The sequence below is a fragment of the Solanum dulcamara genome, chromosome 3 (genome assembly GCF_947179165.1).
Source record: "Solanum dulcamara chromosome 3, daSolDulc1.2, whole genome shotgun sequence".
NCBI lineage: Eukaryota > Viridiplantae > Streptophyta > Magnoliopsida > Solanales > Solanaceae > Solanum > Solanum dulcamara.
This window is the reverse complement of record NC_077239.1, coordinates 54,095,214-54,117,604: the sequence shown is the minus strand read 5'-3', so window position 1 is coordinate 54,117,604 and position 22,391 is coordinate 54,095,214. Positions and strand designations below refer to the sequence as shown.

The 22,391-nt window shown below is 35.3% G+C and overlaps 1 protein-coding gene across 1 annotated transcript; it reads left to right on the top strand.

The window, feature by feature from the left end:
* The first annotated feature begins 18,855 nt into the window (after nucleotides 1–18,855).
* LOC129882609 (auxin-induced in root cultures protein 12) lies at nucleotides 18,856–19,991 on the top strand. The gene has a single exon (XM_055956991.1). The coding sequence runs from the start codon at nucleotides 18,873–18,875 to the stop codon at nucleotides 19,788–19,790; it is 918 nt and encodes a 305-aa protein (XP_055812966.1). The 5' UTR covers nucleotides 18,856–18,872; the 3' UTR covers nucleotides 19,791–19,991.
* Nucleotides 19,992–22,391: the final 2,400 nt, after the last annotated feature.

Here is a 22,391-nt window from a genome sequence, read left to right as displayed (position 1 = left end):
TCTTCTCAACTTTATGGGTTATATTTGGTGTGGGATGGAGTGGTGCGTTGATGACACTTGGTTTGGGGGTACTCCCCATGACGTACAGTTGATCATTGATTCTAATTCGATTCATTCCCCTAGATACATTTACTAGGTTAAATTCTGTGGTCCAGCTTACTTTTGTTTGGCTCCTTAGCAACAGTTACTCGATTGAAGTCTGTGGTCTAGCTTACTTGTGATCAGGATCCTTAGCTACAGATACTCGGTTGAAGTTTGTGGTCTAGCTTATCTTTGTTTGACCCTTGGCTAAAGTTACCAGTTTAAAGTCTGTAGTCTATCTTACTCGTGTTGAGTCATTAGCTACAGTTACCTAGTTGTAGTTCGTGTTCTAGATTACACGTTGTTCAATTTTTAAATCCCTGATGAGTCTTCAGTTCAAGTCTTCATCGACACTCAGCCTTGGGTTAAGGCATTAGTTTGGAAAAGGGTCGGTTCAAGCCCTAGAAATGGTGATAGTATTAGAATCTTTGGCTCCATTCATTTTTCCTTCGGTATTCTTGCATCAATCGGGCTTATGGGGGTCCGTGCAAGTGGTTACTCTTTACTTTTTCAAGAGAATACCCGTCGAATTTATGGGAGCTCAGCGGATTTAGTTAGATTATTTCTCTTTGTTTGCTAGTATGCTCGTATACATACCTATATTTACTTTTTGCCCGGCCTTTGGTTATGATATGTTACTCGTATTTCAGTTACTTTAGCTTATCTTTCTAAGTCAGCCTATGATGTCTTCTAGGTACCTCTTGTTTTGGTACTCATACTACACTCTACATCTATTTTTGTGATACAGGTCCGAGTACTAGCTACCGGTGTTGATTCGAACAAGCCACGGTCTTGATCGGAGGTGAGGGTGAGCACATTGCATCCTAGATTTACCCATCTCCCTCTATATATATATATTTTGCTTGTCTTTTGTTTTTTGAGATAGCTCTATTTCTGTGATCCAACTTTTGGGACTTGTACTCTTTTTATTAGTAGCTCTGTACATATGACTTTCAGGTTCTGGAAGGGATTTTTTGGTTTGTAAATATTTAGTTGTTTCCGCCCATTTATGCATGCCTCTATTATTTCTTTACAGTTTAGATTGTATTGCTAGTCTTCTTCCTTGATATCCCATTACTCGTATTCTGGGATATGGGTCGTCTTGCCTACTAGTGGGTCATAGTAGGCGATTTCATGACCTGAGATGTCAGGTCGTGATAGAATAAAGGTTTTATGAAAGAAAATGTTTGTGTTTAAATGGAGTCTTATGAAATGAAAGAATGATTGAATGATCATGAAAGGGCTTCTTAGGCAAATAATGGATTCTATGTGAAAGGAAAATTCTCACATATTTGAATCAAATAAAGAGTTTTAATGAGTTATTCTACCGAATGATGATTTGATATCTAAAGTTATACAAATGCTTATGTTATTATGATATCTAAATGTTATTCCATGGGGATTTACCTAGCACCGAATGTAGCATGTAGATGGGGACTAGACCTAAGGGGTCGTTAAGTAAATTCTCATGTTGCATTAATTATGTGCCAACATAGGAGCCCTTGTAGTCTATTTTGGCTAGTGGATCCACAATTATCCTTTAAAGTTAAAGTTAAAGAAATAATTAAAGTTGACGGAGTTCTACCCGGCAAATAGTCTCCCCGTACCAACGTGGGGGTTATGTTGGATTCGATGTAATAGCTCGAATGGTCTTAAATGTCGATTACGGTCATCTTCCCAAAAAATAAATGTTTTAATATTATATATATATATATATATATATATATGATTTCTCATGCATGTATTCACTCATGTACAATGCATATAAATGTCTCAATGTCTTTCATTATATTGCATTCTCACATACTTAGTATATTCAAAGTACTAACGCATACTTTTTGCCTACATGATATCACAATTTAGGGACCGGCGTTGCTCCACACTCTCATCCACGTGTCTAGATTACGTAGAAGGCTACATAGTTGGTGAGTTCCCATGTTTTTGGAATAATATTCCTTTTTTTCTCTTCTAGCTTATGACATGTATAAACTCTTGGTTATCTTGTGGTACTTCTGATTTTAGATATGAGGGTGAGATAGAGACATGTCTTTGCCCCCGCCAAGTCTAAAGATAGTAGAGGTATTGTTGGATGAATAGACGATCTTTGATATTTAAGTTTCACTTCTCTTTTTTATACTAATGATATCTCCCTTAGTCATATTACCCCTCTTATTTCCGCTTGTTTGATTGTCATTATTATGAGAAGCTAAATAAATACTAAGAGGCTTAGATGAAGTACCTCTGGGTGTCTTATTTGTCATGTCACATCTAGGCCCTAAGCTCGAGGCATGATAAACATAGTATCAACACTCCAGGTTTTGAAATGATTCTCGAAGTCCAACATACTGCATCAAAAGAGTCTTATTCCTGGTTGTGAAGCACGCCATAATTATGAATAGTAGAATATGGGACGTTTAGGAAAGTTTTCACTTCTTTCAAATTCACATCGTGCCCTAGAGTTTCCTAAGACTTCCTCTAACTAACGACCCATTTTGTGTTCTCTAGATAATGTCTCAGGATAAGCACCTCCAAGAGCAAGGGTTGATGATGAAGACTAAGCTCTTCCGGTCCCCAATGCTCCACATCATGAGGAAGGGGTAACCCCTGTGGAATTTTGCAATATCATCACATTATTGGCTCAAGCCATATCCAACCAAGGTAATCAAGGCATCCTCCTCCTCCTCAGGTGAAAAATTCGGCTTCTAAGATTCAAGATTTCAAAAGGATGAATCCGTCTGAGTTTGACGGTTGTAAAGTAGATGAGGGCCCTATGGAGTTCATTGATGAAGTTTACCAGATTGTGGCCATTATGGGTGTGCCTCCAAATAAAAAGGCCAAACTAGTGGCCTATCAACTCAAGGGTGTGACAAGAGTTTGATATGAGCAATGGGTGGTTGAGAGGGGTGAAGATATGGGGCCGACAGAATGAGAAGAGTTCTAAGATGCTTTCCTGGACCGCTTCTTTCCGATAGAACTAAGGGAGCCCAAGATTTAGGAGTTCGTCAACCTTGGTCAAGAGAGTATGAGTGTGAGGGATTATGCTTTCAAATTCACTAAACTGTCCAAGTATGCTCCCTTCATAGTCTCCAACCTGAGGGCAAGAATGAGAAAGTTCATTTCCGGAGTCTCTAGATTTGTGTCCAAAGAATGCAAAATGGACATGTTGGTCAAATATATGAACATCTCTCGACTCATGACATATGTGGAGAAAATTGAAGAAGAGAAATTGAGGAAAATGTCAAGAGGGTTCAAGAAGGCTAGAGTGGATGGTGGAGGGTTCAATCCTCAAAGGTCCGGTTATGGTACAAGTGGAAAGGACCAAGGTGGGCAATGATTTATAGGATAAGTTTCCACCAATACTCCTCTTTCAAAGTTCAACAAGTACAATAGTTCTAACCCAATGGTCCCAAGAGAGAATATTGGTGCGCAAGCTTTCCCTGTTTGCAAGAAGTGTGGAAGGACTAACAAAGGGGAATGCTTAGCTGGCTCTAATGTCTGCTTCAACTGTGGTAAACCGAGATATCATGCTGGGGATTTTAGAGGTGGTGTAGTGGTACGCCTCAAGGCCAAATGGATCATGGTCAACAAGCTCAAGTAGTTGCCAATGCACCAACCGCTTTTATGCTTTGCATGGGAGACAAGAGGTTGAGAAAGCACCCAATGTTGTTACCGGTATGTTAAAGGTCTTTTCTTTTGATGTGTATGCATTATTAGATCCCAGTGCAAATTTGTCGTTTGTTGCTCCATTACTTTCTAATAGGTTTGATGTGTTACCTAAAAGGTTAGTAGAGCCCTACTTAGTGTCTATCCCCATTGGTGAGTTGGTGGTTTCTAGAAAAGTCTACAAGGGTTGTCCCATGTCTATCTTGCATAAAGTTGTTCCTAGTGATCTCATAAAGCTTGACATGGTAGATTTTGATGTTATACTTGGGATGGATTGGTTGCATGCATCTTATACCTCTATAGATTATAGGAATCATTGAGTCTAGTTTTAATTTCCAAATGAGTCTATTGTTGAATAGGAAGGTCATGATTCGGTAGTGAAGAGTAAGTTCATTTCTTATCTTAAAGCCCAAAAGTTGATTGCTAAGGGTTGCATTTACCACAATGTGAGGGTTAGGTATGTCTACTCTGAAACTCCTTCCATTGAGTCTGTTCCCATAGTTAATGAGTTTCCCGCTGTCTTTCCTGATAAACTTCCTGGTATCCCTCCCAAATGGAAAGTTGATTTTGGAATCAATCTCCTCCCCAATACCCAACTTATCTCTATTCCTCCTTACTAAATGGCTCCGGCAGAATAAAGGAGTTGAAGGAACAATTAAAGGACTTGTTAGAAAAAGTATTCATCAGGCCAAGCATTTCACCATGGGTGCTCCTATGTTGTTTGTAAGGAACAAAGATGGGTCTTTTTAAATATTCATAGACTATCGGCAATTGAATAAGGTGACCATCAAGAACAAGTACCCAATCCCTAGAATTGATGATTTGTTTGATTAATTGCAAGGGGCAAGTCGCATCTCCAAAATTGATCTTCGGTCCAGCTATCACCAATTAAGGGTGAGGGAGTGTGACATTTCGAAGACGTCATTTCGAATAAGGTATGTCCATTTCGAGTTTGTGGTGATGTTGTTTGGGTTGACGAATGCGCCGGCGGTGTTCATGGACTTAATAAATAGGGTGCTCAAACCCTACCTTGATACCTTTGTGGTGGTTTTCCTTTATGACATCTTGATTTACTCTAGGGGTCAAGAAGAGCATAAGAATCACTTGAGGGTTGCGCTTCAAGCTTTGAGGGAAAGGCAATTGTTTGCCAAATTTAGTAAGTGTGAAATTTGGTTGAAGGAGGTGCCCTTTCTTGGTCACATAGTGTCCGGTGATGGGATCAAGGTTGATCCTAAGAAAACAGAGGCAATTAAGAATTGGCCTAGACCATTGTATCCTTCGAACATTAGGAGTTTTTTGGGTTTAGCCGGGTATTATAGAAGGTTCATTGAAATGTTTTGTTCCATCTCATCTCCTATGAAGAAATTGACCCAAAAGAAGGCGAAATTCATATGGACAGATGAGTGTGAAAAGAGTTTCCAAACATTAAAAGATCAACTTACCTCCACTCCTATTTTGACTCTACCAGAAGGATTAGAAGGGTTTTCGGTCTATTGTGATGCTTCAAAGATTGGTTTGGATTGTGTCTTTATGCAAAATGGTAAGGTCATAGCCTATGCTTCTAGGCAATTGAAGGTGCATGAATGTAACTATCCTACTATAATCTTGAGTTAGCAGCCGTTGTTTTTTCTTTAAAGATTTGGCAGCATTACCTCTATAGGGTATATGTAGATGTGTTCATCGATCATAAAAGTCTTCAATATGTGTTCACCAAAATGCACCTCAACCTAAGGAAAAGGAGATGGTTAGAATACCTCAAGGACTATGACATGAGTATGCATTATCATTCGGGTAAAGCCAATGTGATTGCTGATGCACTAAGTAGAGTGTCAATGGAGAGTATGTCCCATGTTGATGAAGGGAAGAGAGAGTTGGTAAAGGAGGTTCACCAGTTGGCTAGGTTAGGGGTAAAGTTGAGTGGTGCCGAGGATAGTGGTATGGTTATTCATATTGGGTCTGAATCCTCTTTGGTGGTGGATGTTAAGTCAAAATAAGACCTTGACCCAACATTTGTTAAGTTAAAGAGGGTGGTGAAGGAAAATAAGGTAGAGGTCTTTACACAAGGAGGATATGGGGTACTATACTACCAAAGTCGGTTATGTGTTTTGGATATGGATGGCCTAAGGGGTATAATTTTGAAGGAGGTTCATAATTCTTCATACCGGTTCCACAAAAATATATCGACACTTAAAGGAGCTTTATTGGTGGGGTGGCATGAAAAAGGAAATAGCAAGGTTTGTCCTATGGAGAAATCAACAAGTTAAAAGTGCTACTTGAGAGGCGGAAATGGATACGATGAAATTTTACCCTCTCTTCCATTCTACTCAAGCCTAAGCTACTAAGTTACTCATGCTCAAATGTTTAAAACTCCTATGTTTTAGTTTTCCTAAGTCTACATATGCATGCATGTTCATGAAGTTGAATTTTAAGGTCATGTTTTATGCTATGCATTTTAAGTGTCATTGTATGCATGTTAGGATGCTAGTCCTCGTACCATGTACTTTTTATGCTAATGATTCTCATTCGAGAACTAATGTTCCTAAGAGGGAGATATTATAAGACCCCAAAAATTTGGAAAGTCAGAAAATAAGGAACAAGGAATGAAAATGCAGAAAACTGACACCAGGTGTCGACCATAGAAGGCCATCACAGGCCATATTATAAACCACGCCCTTGGTGATCAACTGTGGTGGTGATTTAGAGGCTCAGACCTGTAGGGAAGAGACAATAATGAGGAACCATGGACCGTGGTGAGAACCAAGGGCCATGATGCCCTCCGTGGTGACCCCTCCCTAAGGTCCTCAAGAAACTTCCTAAGGCAAGGACCATAGATGACCACCATGGGCCGTGGAGCCCTTAACGGACCGTGGTGTATTCCCATGATGGTCACTCTACAGTCCTCCTATAGGACCTGCACCACAGCCACATTTCATGGGCTGTGATACCCTTAACGAACCATAAAGGTTTCCGTGAACAAATTTCAAAGACCCTCCCTGCAAACTCTCAAAAACTTTTCCCAATTCAACCATCAAAGAACCCCACCATAGGCCACAGTGAGCACCATGGTCTGTGGTGAGCACCACAGACCATGAATGGTCCTCATGGATCTACTTCGGCCAAAATTTTAAAGGGACATTTTGGTCTTTTCCCTGTGTTTTAACACAAAGTTGAGTCATTTTAAAGGATAAATTCACCTATCTAAAAGACCCTAAGTCCTTCTACACTCATTTACTATCACTCTCATTCTAAGGACTCAAATCCTAACCTCCCAAGTGGTCTCAAAGTCTCCTTTATCTTCAAGAAAGGTTCTAGGGTTTCACTCCAAGAAGATCAAGCCTCCATTTATTTTCAACTTTTGCATGAAGGTTTCATTTCCTAAGGTATGTGGGTCTCATCTATGGGTTCATCCACCTATAGAGCCAAAATGTTTTCTCAACTTAATATTTCCATTTTAAATGATAAAATCGTATGGGTTTTTACATCATGATTCCAAATACATGGATTATGGTTTATTTGACGCTTAATTACCTATATTGATATACCTTGACTCCCAATTTCATGAAATGGATGATTTGTCAAGTTTCTTATATGAAGGCATGAAAGTAGTTTTAAAGTCTATATGATGGTTTGTTTTAAGATATTTTAATTGATGTATTTCCATCACTCTCATACATGCTTGCATTATTTTAAAGGTATTTGAAAATTGAATAAAATGAACCCACCTAGTTTTAATATGTTGAAATGAAATTTGAATTGAAAGCTTTGACTCCACATGAAGGTTTTATGAAAGTAAATGTTTATATTTAAAGGGAGTCTTATGAATCGAAAGAATGATTGAATGAGGATGAGAGGACTTCTTAGCCAAAGAATGGATTCTATGTGGAAGGACGATTCTCACATATTTGAATCAAATAAAAGGTTTTAATGAGCTATTCTACCGAATGATTATTTGATGTCAGAAGTTATATGAATGCTTGTGTTATTATGATATCTAAATGTTATTCTGTGGATATGGACCTAACACTGAATGTAGCATGTATATGGGGACTCGACCTAAGGGATCCTTAAGTAAAGTCTCATGTTGCATTAACTATGCGCCAACATAGGAGCCCTTGTAGGATATTTAGGCTAGTATATCCACAATTAGCCCTTAAAGTTAAAGTTAAAGAAATGATTAAAGTTGACAGAGTTCTACTCGGTAAGTAGTCTCCCCGTGCCAATGTAGGGGGTTATGTTGTATTCCATATAATAGCTTGCATGGTCTTAAATATCGGTTACGGTCTTCTTTCCATAAAATGAATATTTTAATAATATATATGATTTCTCATGCATGCATTCACTCATGTACTATGTTTATAAATGTCTCAATGTCTTTCATTATATTGCATGCTCATATACTTAGTACATTCAAAGTACTAACACATACTATTTGCCTACATGATATCACCATTTAGGGACCGACATTGCTCCACACTCTCCTCCACGTGGTAGTTGATTATGTAGAAGGCTACATGGTTGGTGAGTTCCCATGTTTTGGGAACAACATTCCCTTTTTTTCAAGCTTATGACATTTATAGACTTTTGGTTATGTTGTGGTAGTTTGGATTTTACATTTGAGGGTGAGCTAGGGACATTTCTTAGTCTCTGCCATATTTAAAGATAGTAGAGGTATTGTTGGATGAATAGACAATCTTTGATGTTTAAGTTTGACTTCTCTTTTCTAAACTAATTATATCTCCCTTAGTCCCATTACCCCTCTTACTTCCATTCGTTTGAATGTTATTACCTATGAGAAGCAAAATGAATGCTAAGAGGCTTGCATAAGGTATCTCTGGTTGTCTCATTTGTCGTGTCACGTCTAGGTTCTAGGCTCGGGGCGTGACATTTTACTTTTACTACTTTAATGTTTGATCACCATTAGAATACATTTGTTGTCTACCTGGAACTCAGAAGACGGATATGATATAGAATAATAGAAAATAGGAAACATGTTTGTTCTAGAATTGCCTAGAATAATTCGTGTATAGGATGCCCGTGAGACATACCTATACACCATGTTTGGTTACTAGATAGGATGATAGGATTTATGCATCTTTGTTGGTTCATGCTTATATCCACTCAATGATGTAGTTAGGTTGTCAACAAAGCTAGGCAATTAGAGGTCGGAACACCATGATTGTAATATCAACCCTGTAAATCAGTAACTTAATAACCTATCGAAAATCAAAGTGAGAAATATTATGCCTGAACTCATGTTACGATACAACCTTGGGATTTTGCTCAATCATTATAAGTATATTTCATTATTTACTTCTTTCATTCGTTAGCTTAGAATTATTAGTCGCACTCTTTTAGCTTTCTTAACTAAATAATTAGATTTAATATAATTTAGTAGAATAGTTAATCGACAAGTCTTTGTAGGTTCGACATACGACTCGAAAGAGCCACTTTATTACTTGCATGACCACATACACTTGCTTGTGTGTTTGGACGAAACAAGTTTTTGGCGTTGTTACTGTGGAATTATAAATTAATTATTGTTCTAGGTTAATATTTTTTCTTTTTATTTATTTGAGTTGTTCATAAGTTGTTTTTCTTAATTTTTTTGAATTATTTTATTTTCTTTCACTAATTAATGCTCTTCTTGAGATGAAATCTTCGCAAAAAAAGTGTGGTGCGATAAATATTTTTATTGGATAGACCCTTATTCTTACTGTAAAGGACCCCACTTTTAACAATAATTTCAATATATTTCCAAGGGCGAGTTTTGTGCACCATCTCTATCTTGCAAATTTTGTGGTGGCCTGTGGTTCGGTTGTCCCATGTGTCGCTACCCTTCCCTGAAATCCTCTTATGATGATTCTAATAATCCTTTTCCTTTGATAGTACAGATTCTTACAGGAAATTATTAGAAGAGTATGGAGAGCGATCAAGGAGAATCGAATATGGGATAGCACACTTTATAGAAAAACGAGTAGAGTTCTTGCAAGATATTAATATATTTTTCTTACATATTCACAACTTAAGAAATGAATTGAATGAAAAGGTTATTGCGTTTGACGTTTAATATAGTTATCAGTTGTGTGATACTGGAAAATCAATTATAAATCGAATTGAAGAACTAAAACAGGAGGAGATGCTATGCAATCATACTTTTCTTGAAGAGGCCATTTTGGAGGAGTATAAAAGTGAGCATGTTGTATTTGGTGTAAGTTTGAAAGAGGGACGTATTGGACCCCATTCAAATCACTTTTCATTATGTTTAGATGATGACATATCTTTCAAGTCATCCGAATTAATGGAGGAGTATGGGGATGAGGAATAAGAATCCTATATTCTTAACTTTGCACCTGAAAAGAGACAAAATAACATGCCTTATTTCGGAGCCAAGAAATCCTTCATGCACAATCTATTACTTAATTCCACAATATTTGTATCACCACCCTATGAAAGAAGCAAAAAGATAGATGCAAAATTGGAGGTACAATTCATATCTTCGAAGTGGAGAGAAAAATGAGTGGTGACCTGAGTCAGGCCGCAACATTAAATCAGGCGCTTGTTGGAAGGCAACCCAATTAGTAGTATAGATTTTTATTTTTTTATTTTTTATATCATTTTTTGTGTTGTTTTTGCGTTTGCAGATTTGGAGAATTCTGAGTACTCAAAAATTTGAAATAAAGGAGCATGTTTGAGCTGAAGTGTGGGTTGTGTACGACCCTTGATGAACATTGAGAGAACGTGCTACTATCTAGGCCTAGAGGACTCAGGAATTTTTTTATAATCTTTGTTTAAAATTTTAATTAATATTTTGGGGATATAGCATCTTTTCAAGTGTGGGGTGGAGATTCTTTCAATATATTGTTTAGAGTGGCGTGTTCTTTAGGTTTGTTTAATAATTTTTAATTTTATTTTTTTAAAAAAATCTGTGTCAGGTCCGCGACGCGAACTCCATTGGAATGAAAAAAAATTCTTTAAAAATAATTAATTATTTTTTTCTATTTTCTTTTTCTTCTTCACTTAGACCACTTTTTAAATATAAAAAAAATACAAAAAAGATTTGAATTGTTTATTCTTTAGTACAAGCACACTTACCTCCCCCCCCCCCCCCCCGGGGTGTTTTTCTTTTCGATTCTTTTTCGTGGGGGGTCCCTTTGAATCGATTATCTTTTATTTTTTTAGAAGCAGATTTTCTTTTTATTTATTTATTTATATATTTTTTGGAGAGAAAAGAAAAAATCTTTTGACTTGGTACATGCGATTTCGGCCTAATGTTAAGTGGTATTTTTCTGTGAATGCTTGATTGCTCATTGAATAATAAACTTTTTGACACCTAGGCTCATTGTTGTGATTATGTATATAGCTTATTTTATTTTGCAGTTTGATATGACCCTGTCTATCTTAGAAGCAGAATTGGTCCATCTTGATTAACACTTGTGCCATGTGTGGTGACAATTTGTTTATTTTATATTTTGTATTTTAGTCTAGAACTTGTCCTGCATGTTATTGAAGCAAAATAAAAAGTTTTGATTTGTTTAGAAAATGATAATAGACTTTCTTTGATTTATCTTGTAAAATTTTAGCATTTTCAGATATTATATCACTAGTCAGCCTTTTTGAGTCTGTAGCCTTTTGTTGATAGCCATATTTTTGCCTTGACTATTTTTTTGAATCCCTAGTTTTTGCATCTTGCTTTCTTGAGCACTGTAGAATAGACTTCTTATAATTGTTAAATCTCAAGAAAATGGATGTTTGTGTGAAAAGTTAATCAATGATAGCCATAAGTCCTCTTTGAAAGAATGTGATATCTAAAAAAGAGAGAGAAAATAATTGCTTGAAAAAAATAATATGATTGAAGCGTTGAAATGACTAATGAAATAATTGTTGAAGAGAGAGCTGAAAATAAAGAGAAAAAAATCATGGGTGATAAAGTTTTAAAGTGCAAAGTGATTAGGGAAGTGTAAATCACTATTATATAGTTTTTCTACCAGTCATTTAGCCTACATTACAACCCGTTAAAAGGTCCTATTTGCTTTTATTCAAGCATACTTAATTAATGGAGATTTGAATAATGGGCAAGCCTATGGTTCTTTGTGCATACATATGAATTCTGTTGTGAGTGTAAGAGTTGTTCTTTGATGCTAAGTCCTTAATTTATATGCAATATTTAAATTGAGTGTGTGGACTATTTCTTCTTGTGAGGGCACTTGTTTTAAGTGAGATACATGATTTTATCAGCTTTCTTTGATGAAATAGGTGAGCAAGCTTAAACTTGATGACTTAGAGTCCTTCATTGAGGCTAAGAAGTTAAAAGTTTGTTGTTTTATTGTATATCTTGAATAATGAGCAGGAATAGTACTTGATGTTTTAAAATTTGTGTATAGTCTATTTGTTTGTATCAACCAAAGGGACAATATTCCTAATTTGATTTTTTGATGAGATTTAATTTTTGCTTGAGGAAGAGCAAAAGTCTAATTGTGGGGTGGAGTGTTAGGAAGAGCATCTATTCCGAAGTCTATCTCCCTATGAGGAGGGAATCCAAGCAAATCCTCATAAAAGACTTCAGGAAACTCATTCACTATCGTGACTGACTGAAGGGATGGTGTCTCCATACTGTTATCTCTAACTCGAACAATGTGGTAGATACACCCCTTAAAAACTAACTTTCTAGACTTAAGGTATGAAATAAATCGATCCTTAGTCAAAGATGGACTACCCTTCCGCTCTATAACTGGCTCATCTAGAAATTGAAACTTGACTACTCAGGTTCTGCAATTAACTTAGTCATAACAAGCATAAAGTTAATACATTCCAAGAATGACATCAACTTCAACCATATCTATCTCAACTAAGTCTGTAGAAGTGTCTTTATAATAGACGGAGACTATACAATCATGGTAGACTCTCTTATCTAAATGAACTCACCAACGGGGGTAGAAACACTGAATGGTTTTAAGAGTCGTTCAAGAAGAATTCCAAACATAACGGTTATATAAAGAGTCACAAAAGACAAAGTAGCACCTGTATCAAGTAGAATATAAACATCATGGAAAAATATTTGAAGCATACCAGTGACAACATCTGGTGAGTTCTCTTAGTCATGCTCATTAGCCATAGCATACAGACGGTTTAGACCCCCACCTATCCCTGAAGTAGCACCTCTCTGATTTTCTTTGTTGGGTTGTGCTGTCGAAGAAGATTGGGATTTATTTGTCCCCATTACCCTGCCTGTCTAATGGAAAATCTCTCATAAAGTGACCCATATGGCCATACTTATAACATCCATTAGTGCCATATTGATACTCTCCAAAGTGGAGTCTTCCACACTTACCACAAGGAGGCTTACGTGATGAACTTTGAACTATACTTCCCTGAGATTTAGGGCCTTGGGTTCTGAATTTATGGTTACCTTGAGACCTTTAGCCATTCTTGTTATTAATTGTAGGTGCACTTGCTATAGATGGTGCATAGCCAAATGACCTCTTCTAGAAGAAAGAATGATTTCCATTACCACCCTTAGGTGGTTTCCCTCATTACCTGCGGATTTGGCCCTCTTAATTTGATTCTCCTCTCTTTCCTTCTTCTTATTCTCCTCAACTTGCTGGGCATACACCATGAGTTTGGAGGTATCCATATCTAAGATCAATAGTATTGTCTGACACTCATTGTTCACATTTCTACCCAATCTTGAGACTACTTCCTCATCTTGGCTCTCGCATCGAGAACCATTTTGGGAGAATACCTGGACAGCTGAATGAACTTCAGATTATATTCTTTGAAGGTCATCACCTTTTTCTTCAAGTCACAAATTCTTCTACCTTTGTCTTCCTCAGCTTTCATGAAAAGAAGTGGTCTAAGAATGTTATTGAACTCATTCCAAAGTGCAGACTCGGCATCCTCACCTCTACTTTCCTCCCATTGATTATACCAGACATTAGCAACATTTTTCAGATAGTAGGAGACAAGTTCAACTCCCTCTATTTCTGTGAAATGCATGTTTTTAAGATTCTTCCACATGTCATTAATGAACTTTTGAGGATCTTCCTCAACCTTGGATCTAGTGAAGACTAATAGGTTCATTCTCAAGAAATCACCAATCCTATTTGCAGCAGAAGGCTCTTGAGAATGGAGCTTGGGACTGGGCATTCTGACTACCTATCTCTGCAGCCATAAATTGGGTAAGCAAAGAGATAGCTCCCCTGAATTCTACCTTATAATTCATCGTGGGTTGCGCTGTCTGTGAAACTTTCTGAGTCTCATTTTCAACTTCATCCTCAATTGCTCGAGCTCGGTTTTGAGTCTGTATTTTGGAAGGTTGCATAACCTCGTTCTTAGCAATGTTCCTTTCACTCAATGTTCTCTTTAAAGGAATGATATGAAAATCGTGAAATACATGAATTAGAAGGAGATTTCGTAGAGTTAAACTCTATAGCACTAGATGGAGTAAGAAAGAAGTGAAACAGTTTCGAAAGTCCTGTAGTCTCTATATTATAGATGTGTACTCTTCACACTGATAAGGACCCAAATAGACTCGGCTTCATAGCTGCTTCATTAGGATAAGGAATGGGACCCGCCGTCTCAGACACCATAGGACTCTTGAACTCTATGCTCTGATACCAAGTTTGTCACACCTTGAGCCTACACTCTGGATATGGCCGACACTCGAAAAATATTTTTTGTTCCAAGCAAACTAGTTGGCCTGGCTAACTCACTCATCGAAAAACTTTAACTCATAAATGAACTTAGGTGGGCACAATGAAACATGCAACTTAATACTCTTTAGCATAAATCATGAAAACTCAAATATATAATAATGTATGAGATTTAATTCAATGTTTTTCAAAAAGTACTCAAGGAAATAAACTAAACACTATCTAGCTATTCTATGAAGCTTCTGGAATACTGACTCTTAAATAGGTACCAGGACAGGCCCACGACTACCTCAAACTAATATATAATAACTGAAAGTAAAGAATCAAGAGCGCCTCTGAATGCGAAGAGGTCTCACAAAAATCTGGGTAGAAATATGGTTCTTCAACGATGCACCTATTAAGGATCACCATCACTTGTATCTGCATCATATGATGATGTAGGTAGAATAACGTCAGTACATAAAATGTAGAGTATGTAAAATGGCGAAAGGAAACTTACTTAGGATACTCAACTCAAAAAAGTCAACTCTGAAAATAGTTCAACTCAAATAAACATGAAATATAATAAGAGGTAATACTTTAAAAACATAATATGCAACACAGTGTATAAAAAATAATTTACTTCTTGAGGAGTTTCTCTAACCGACAAGCGTCACTTATGAGCTACGTGATGATAAAACGAACGACTCTCGTTGCCATAGCCGTCCAATACCTTGCCAGGGTAAGGAACACAAACTCATCTCTGAATCCAATAAAAGTTCTATTTTGGGACAATGAAGAGTCGCCCAAATGAATGGTACGATCCTATTCTATGCTGGCTACATAGTTTATGAGGTTCGAGTTATTCTATAATCTTACCCAAATCGATGATTAATACTACTCCCTAAAATATATTTTGTTATGCTCATAACTCAATTGAGTGTATTTACTCTATCAGCTCATTTAGTCTCTTTTTGGACTTAGCTCAAAACTCAAATCTTCTCTTCTATTTAAAATAGACATAATCTTAACTCAATGAATGTATTTAAAGAAAAAAATTGACTTCTCAACTTCATCTCAAAATATGTGTTTAAAAATGCTCACATCATTTATACTCGATAATTCTTATGCTCAAAATAATGATTAAGAGACTTCTCAACTCATGCTCAAAATGATAAATAAAAAACTTCTCAAACTCAACTCATGCTCAAAATAGTGATTAAGAGACCTCTCTACTCATGCTCAAAATAGTGATTAAGAGACTTCTCAAACTCAACTCATGCTCAAACTCTTTTTCAATTAAATGATGAAAATAATAACTCATTCTTTAACTCAAACAGTGCATAAAATAATCAATGCAAAACTCAGCTAGGGTTCATGTGAATGCAAAACGAATCTATAATTTTAAAAACTCAACTCAAGAAACTCATGAAAGTATATTTGAAGATACAAAAACACAATGGAATTTGTATAGATATCTCAAGAATTCGCATTATTGAAATTAGAAACTAAATTTTGAAACTCAACTTAACTATATAGAGATGTAGGGTACGAGGACGAACTTAGTCCACCGTTATGATAGTCTTACATATCTGGAACGAAGATTTGCTAACCAAAAATTGAAGATTAGTCTTGAAATCCTTGAACCCTATCTTCTAGCCTTCTCTTTAGTTCTTGGTCTTAAAATATTTTGGGTGTTAATGAGAGAAAAAACCCATTGGGTACTGATAAGGGATGAATTTTGGTCCCAAAATGTATTGGGTTAAGTTTGGAAAAGGTGAAGAAAAGACCAAAATGTCCCTCATTAAAACAAACGACGGGCAAATATTAACTCCTAAGTCCGCGATGTGGGCCTGGTCCCCATATTCATTTTTCTAAATTTTTCTTTTGCGCAAAGAGGACACATCGCGCACTCTACTGTCTCATAATTTTATCCAGAGCAAAAATATCTGTCCAAGTTCGTGACACGGACTAGTCCCTAATTTCATTTTTTCGCACATTTTTTCTTAGTTCATGGAATAATATGAGTTAGAATGGTATAAGGTGTTACATTGTTACTAGTACCGGTGTTGTATATCGCTCTTTGAATTGTTAGATTAGAGTTTTAGCACTATCATACTCCTTTCTTTATATGTATGATCTTTTCAAGCTCGGTCGACCTATGATGCCTACTGAGTACCCCGTGTTTTTTTACTCATACTACACTTCTGCATTTTTTTTAAATGCAGCTCCTAGTATGAGTCACCCGCGTTGAGTATTAGATCTTCTGTGGCTGTCACAGACTTGAATCGTGGTGAGCTCCTGGTGTTCTAAGACTTGTTGCTTTTCCTCTTTTGTACTGACTTGTATTTTGTATTTTGATTAATCAGTTTTGTTGTTTATAATTTTTTCCATACTTAGAGACTCTTGTACTGGTGACACCAAATCCAGGGTCGAATTCTCTTTTATAGTTTGTCTTTCTCGATCATTTTTGGGCCAGTTTACATATTTTATATCGTACTTACATATCTATGCTATGAGCCCCATTTTGTATTTCTCTTTTTCTGCTTCCATATATTTATTTCTAGATATATTATTGTCTTCCGCTTTGGATTTAGGCTTGCCTATTGGGGGTTATAGTAGCTGCTATCATGACTTAATTTTAGATCATGACAAAAACCTGGGAACAAAAATGACGAACAATGTTGCAATTGTCGTCTAATTTTTTGAGCAACGTTGTCAGTCATTTGTCTCCATCATTTTGACCTCTTTTTAGTAGTGCTTCTATTTTATTTCTTGCTTCTTAGATTAAGGTTGAAATAGTGGAAAATATTCCCTCTGTTTCATATTACTTGGCCCTATCGACCTTACACAAATTTTAAGAAAATTTTAATTAGATGTGTATTTTACTAAACTAACTTTATTAATGGTGTTTTAGAACTCTAAGGGTGTGTTTTATATGGCGAAAACATTTTATGAACAATATTTTCTAATTTTCTTACGTTTGGTTGGTCAAAATGTTTAGAAAATATTTTAGCTAACTCATTAAAAATGAGAAAAATGACTTTTCGAGTAGGAAAAATTAATTAGATAAGTGACATTCCAAATTTATTGTTTCCTTCTAACCCACCTAATCCCCCAACCCCCACCCCTTGACCATCCCAACCCCACCCTTGAACCCATACCCCCATTCCATGTCGCATCTATAGTTTTTTGTTATATAACATATAAATGCTCTTAGGGTAACATCTTTTTGTTTACTTACCAAATACTAGAAAATAAGTAAGAAACCAACTTATTTTTCAAAAAAGCTTTTTCTAAAAAATATTTTTTGAGGAAAACATTTTCCTTCGTACCAAACAAACATCAATGACTAGTACTACCTTATATATTTAGTTAATATTAAGAATAATACGGAAAAATTAAAACATCCTTAATTTGCTAAAATGTATAGATAAAATAAAATATTTAGATTTGATATAGGGTCAACTGAAGAATTGAGAGAGTACAAAAATTGACTCCTTTTTCTCTTTTCCCTTAAGTTTTTTTAAAAGAAAAAAAGAAAAATCTTTCTTGGGAATCTTTTTCGTTTTACCTGAATTCAACTTTATTACCTCTTTTTCCCTTTTACCTTAATATTTTCTAAAAGTAAAACATTATTCTTTGTGGATTGAAAATCTTTCTTGTTTTACATGAATTCAACTTTCATTTTATTTGAACAAAAGATATTAGTTTCTCTCTCTACAACTACGATGTCATTGATTCATTATCACTCCATTATATAGTGAATTTAAAATATTTTAATTATGAGATCTCTTTTTTTAAAGCGTAATTTTTATTTTTTTTTAGAATTATAAGAAATATGATCAGATGAATGTGATGTCTCTATCGCTTAATAGCATTTTTTGGTCGGAGCTTTCATAATAATAAAACTTATAGTGGTTAGCACTTTCCCTTCCTACATAATTTTTTTTGAACAAGTGCGATAAAAGAAAAAGTAGTAATAAATAGAGAAGAGAAGTTGTTTATATGATAAATATTTCCTCCTCCAATCTTAGAGTCTGTTTGTATAGACTTATTTTAAGTATCTTTTCAATTAAAATAACTTTTAATTCTTTTATGATGTTTGGGTAAAATGAAGAAAGTGTTTTTGAACACCCAATTTAAGAAAAATAGCTTAAAAAGACAAATTGAAAATTTGAGATTTTCAACTTAGAAAGAAACTTAAAAAAGCTTATCCAAATATGTTATTAAAACTGTGGATTTGAGTTATCTAGGGAGCGCGCAAAAAGGTAGACGTTTCCCTTAAGTTAAGAAAGAAAAAGAAAAGTGCAATACTAAATACAAGAACACAAAAGAAAAGGGGAATGTGCATTTGCTTGAAGAAGATTCCGTTCCTTAACGAGGAATTTAGTCACATGAGCTTATTTGACATGGTGTTGATAATATAGATGCAGAAATTAGATAAATCATGGAAAGTTAAGACCAAATTTAACAATTTTTATTGTACATGTTGGTGGCATGTCCACTTGTGTCCTTCGTATTTCCTTCCATCTATCATGTGGTGTGGCTAATGGCTTCAACGCTCCCAACTGGATCCCCAAATTCCCCAAGCCCACTACATTATTCCTTCAAAGTTTCCCTATAAAATCCCCCAATATCCCAAAATATCCTCTTAACACTCCTCTTTCAACACAGCTTGCTTGTTCAAAAATGGCCTCTCATTTTATTAACCTTTTCCTCACCTCCTTACTTGTTCTTCTTTTCCAAATCTCCCCTTCCACATCTCTCACATGCTCCTCTCAGACTTTCTCAGCTAACACTCATTTCACCAATTGCACTGATCTTCCTTCTCTCAAATCTTTCCTCCATTGGACCTTTGATTCAACCAAATCCACTCTCTCTGTTGCCTTCATTGCTTCTCCAGCTTCCCCTGATGGCTGGATTGCTTGGGGTATTAACCCTGTTTCCCCAGCTATGCTTGGCACACAATCCCTTATAGCATTCAAAGATCCCAAAGGATCCATGGTTGTTAAGACATACAATCTTACTTCTTACAAATTAATTACAGAGTCCAAGCTTACGTACAACGTTTTGGATTCCAAAGCAGAGTCATCTGATGGGGTCATGAAAATCTTCGCCACTTTAGAGTTACCGGCAAATATGAAGACGGTGAATCAGGTGTGGCAAGTGGGATCGACAGTGAAAGATGGAATGCCGGGGATGCATAAGTTTGACCCTGACAATTTGAAATCTAAAGCTACTCTGGATTTGACTACTTTGGCTGCTGGTGATGGAAATAAGAAACCAAATGCTACTTCTTCTTCTGCTAGTAGTGGCCAAAGTGGAAATGAAACTGGAGGATCTTCAAAAATTTTGAACACTCAAACCACTTTTTTCGCCCTTTTCTTCTTCCTCGGAGTTGCAGCTATAATTTAGATGTGGTTCAAGTTATTGCCCTTTCTTCTTCCTCTTCAGTTTCGCCCATATAATAACGACTGTTTAATTAGTGGTAGTGCTCAAGGAAATATTCCAAATTTATGTTTGATTGTAGTATACATTTTATAATAATGTTCCTTTTCATTAATCTGTAGAAACTAAAATTTCATATTATAAACTCATTTGCGTGTTATAATTTGATCAGAAAAGAAGCAAACTTATCTTCTTTGACCTTAATTTATTTTAGTTCATCTTAAATGATTTTAAAATATCTTTTAAAATTATAAAAACTTTTTTCATGTGTCAGAGAAGGATTTTCTGACTCTGGGCATACCTTCCATTTCATTTGTTCTTTCTATTTCAGTTAATTTTACCTTTTTTTTGGAATTTTTTTTTTTGTTTGATGTTTCATTTCCATCACTTCTTCGTAGTTGTAATTGTGTTGTATAGTTATTTTTTATATGCCAATTTTTCTACCTCAAAAATATGGATAAGTCTATATATATATTGTTTCAATTGTCTTTCTTGTAGAACTCGGAAACAGCCGTCCTACCTAGATAGGAGTAAGATCTGCGTATACTCTATCCTCTCCAGACCCACGTTGTGGGATTTCACTGGATTGTTGTTGTGTCTTTCTTGTAGAACTACTAGTTTCTTTTTCTTACCTTTTTTCAATTGCAAACGTGGAGAAGATGACCTATAACTATGGAAAAGGACAAAGATTAATATGGTAAAAGGCCTCAATTTATAATCAATTTTAAGAATACGTGTTATCTAATTATGATTAAGTGAAAACTTCCCTTCATATTTCTATTCATTAATATTATATAAATATAATATTTTAAATTAGTGTAATATTATCGGTCGGGTGCAGATCTTGTTTTGAGATGTAAGATAGGTGTGGTGTGGTATTAATTAGATCCTACCTACTCAATCGTCTACTTTACTACTATATTTATGGTGCTTATATTAGTTGATGAAGTAAATAATATTTTATGTATTGAGATCTTCTTTTTCTTTTTTTAAATTAAAGAAAGAGGCATCTTAAAGTTGATCTTTCCACCAAAAGAGGAGACAGAAACAAGAAAAAAGAAAAGTGATAATAACGAAATATCACAAGACCCTATTATGTCTTACTATTTTTGATTTATATCGATGCAAGACAAGGTTGTTCATCTTCAATTCTAAAATAAGTGACAACTTTCTATCAATGAGAGAGGTAAACAAAGGGAAAAAAAATTGTGACAACTGTTTTTTCTTATCATTGACTGTGACGATCCTTTGAATTATAGACTATTGAATTATGTGTCATGAACGTTTTCTTCACGTTCTCTCCGGCAGTCATGCAACTATAATTTTGCACTTATCTGCATGTGCTCAAAAGTATTCCACATTGCATAGTCTTTGTATATGACTTAAATACATCATAAAATGATTTTGTTAATATTATTTGAGATTCAACTCTTTTTGGCCTTAATTTATCAAAAAAGAATTTTGGTTGCGCAAAAACTTATTACTTCATATTCTTTAAAAAAAATAAATACTGAAAATATTTTTAATTTTGTACATTTGATTCAAGCTTTGAGGTCATTAAACTTTGTAAGCGAATATGATTATATTACGAGTTTAAATTTTGTACATTATCCGTGCATACTTTCTCTTACTTCATCAAATCTATGCAGAAATGACTTTCCCCAACCACCTGGAGACAGAAAGGAGATAAGTCTTAAGGTAAAAGTCAACAAGAAAGGAGGAGGAGCGGTCATAAATGGACATATACTTTGTGTGTGTGTGTGTGAAGGCCGAAGGATGAACTCGAGATCATACACTCTACGGGGCTCAAGAATGAAGATGATCCAGAGGAGGAGCATCACAAGGCACAAATTTCAGCGAGCATTTTCAGGTGCCTCATAGAAGGATGGAGAGGAGTGTCGGAGTGGCTCTCTAGAAGCACCAAGAATACAAGACAGATAAATATTGGCGTTTTGGATGGAGTTAATTTCACAATGACCCTCATAAGGGTAGATTTTGATATTTTGTCCTCTATAAGAAAAAGTTTTGTAAAAATAGATTATATTCATTTAATGAAAATTTTTTGGATAAAATTTTCCTCCAAATCAAAAAAATAAAAGAGTTTGTATTTTGATAATCAAATAGAACTAAAAAAATATACGTTTTTTTCTCTCTCTTTCTTTTCTTTTCCCTTCAACCCTAACTTTTTTTCTTACTTTTTTTCCTTTCATTTTTTTCTTACGCATTTTGTTTCTTTTCCTTCTATTTTTTCTTTTTTTTCTTATCTTTATTTTTTCTTTCTTTTAATCCTTTTTAATTACAGAACTTTGAAAATTATTTATTTTATACATTTTATAATTCTTTTAAATAAAATGATCCCTAAATTAAAGTGCCAAGGTTCAAGACAATTTTTATAGAATTTACAATTTTAAATTATATATGGTTTGAAATTTCACGAGATACTCTATAACTCTAGTTTTATAGGCAATAGTTAGCCCAAAAACTTTCAAAGAACAAGTTACGTCACATGGACAAGAGTTGATACCATTTTTTTGTGTCTTAATTTATGAAATGATCTATAACTCTTGC

What these genes read in the sequence shown, in the direction of transcription:
- LOC129882609 (XM_055956991.1), top strand. Translation starts at nt 18,873, where the DNA reads ATGTCCACTTGTGTCCTTCGTATTTCCTTCCATCTATCATGTGGTGTG.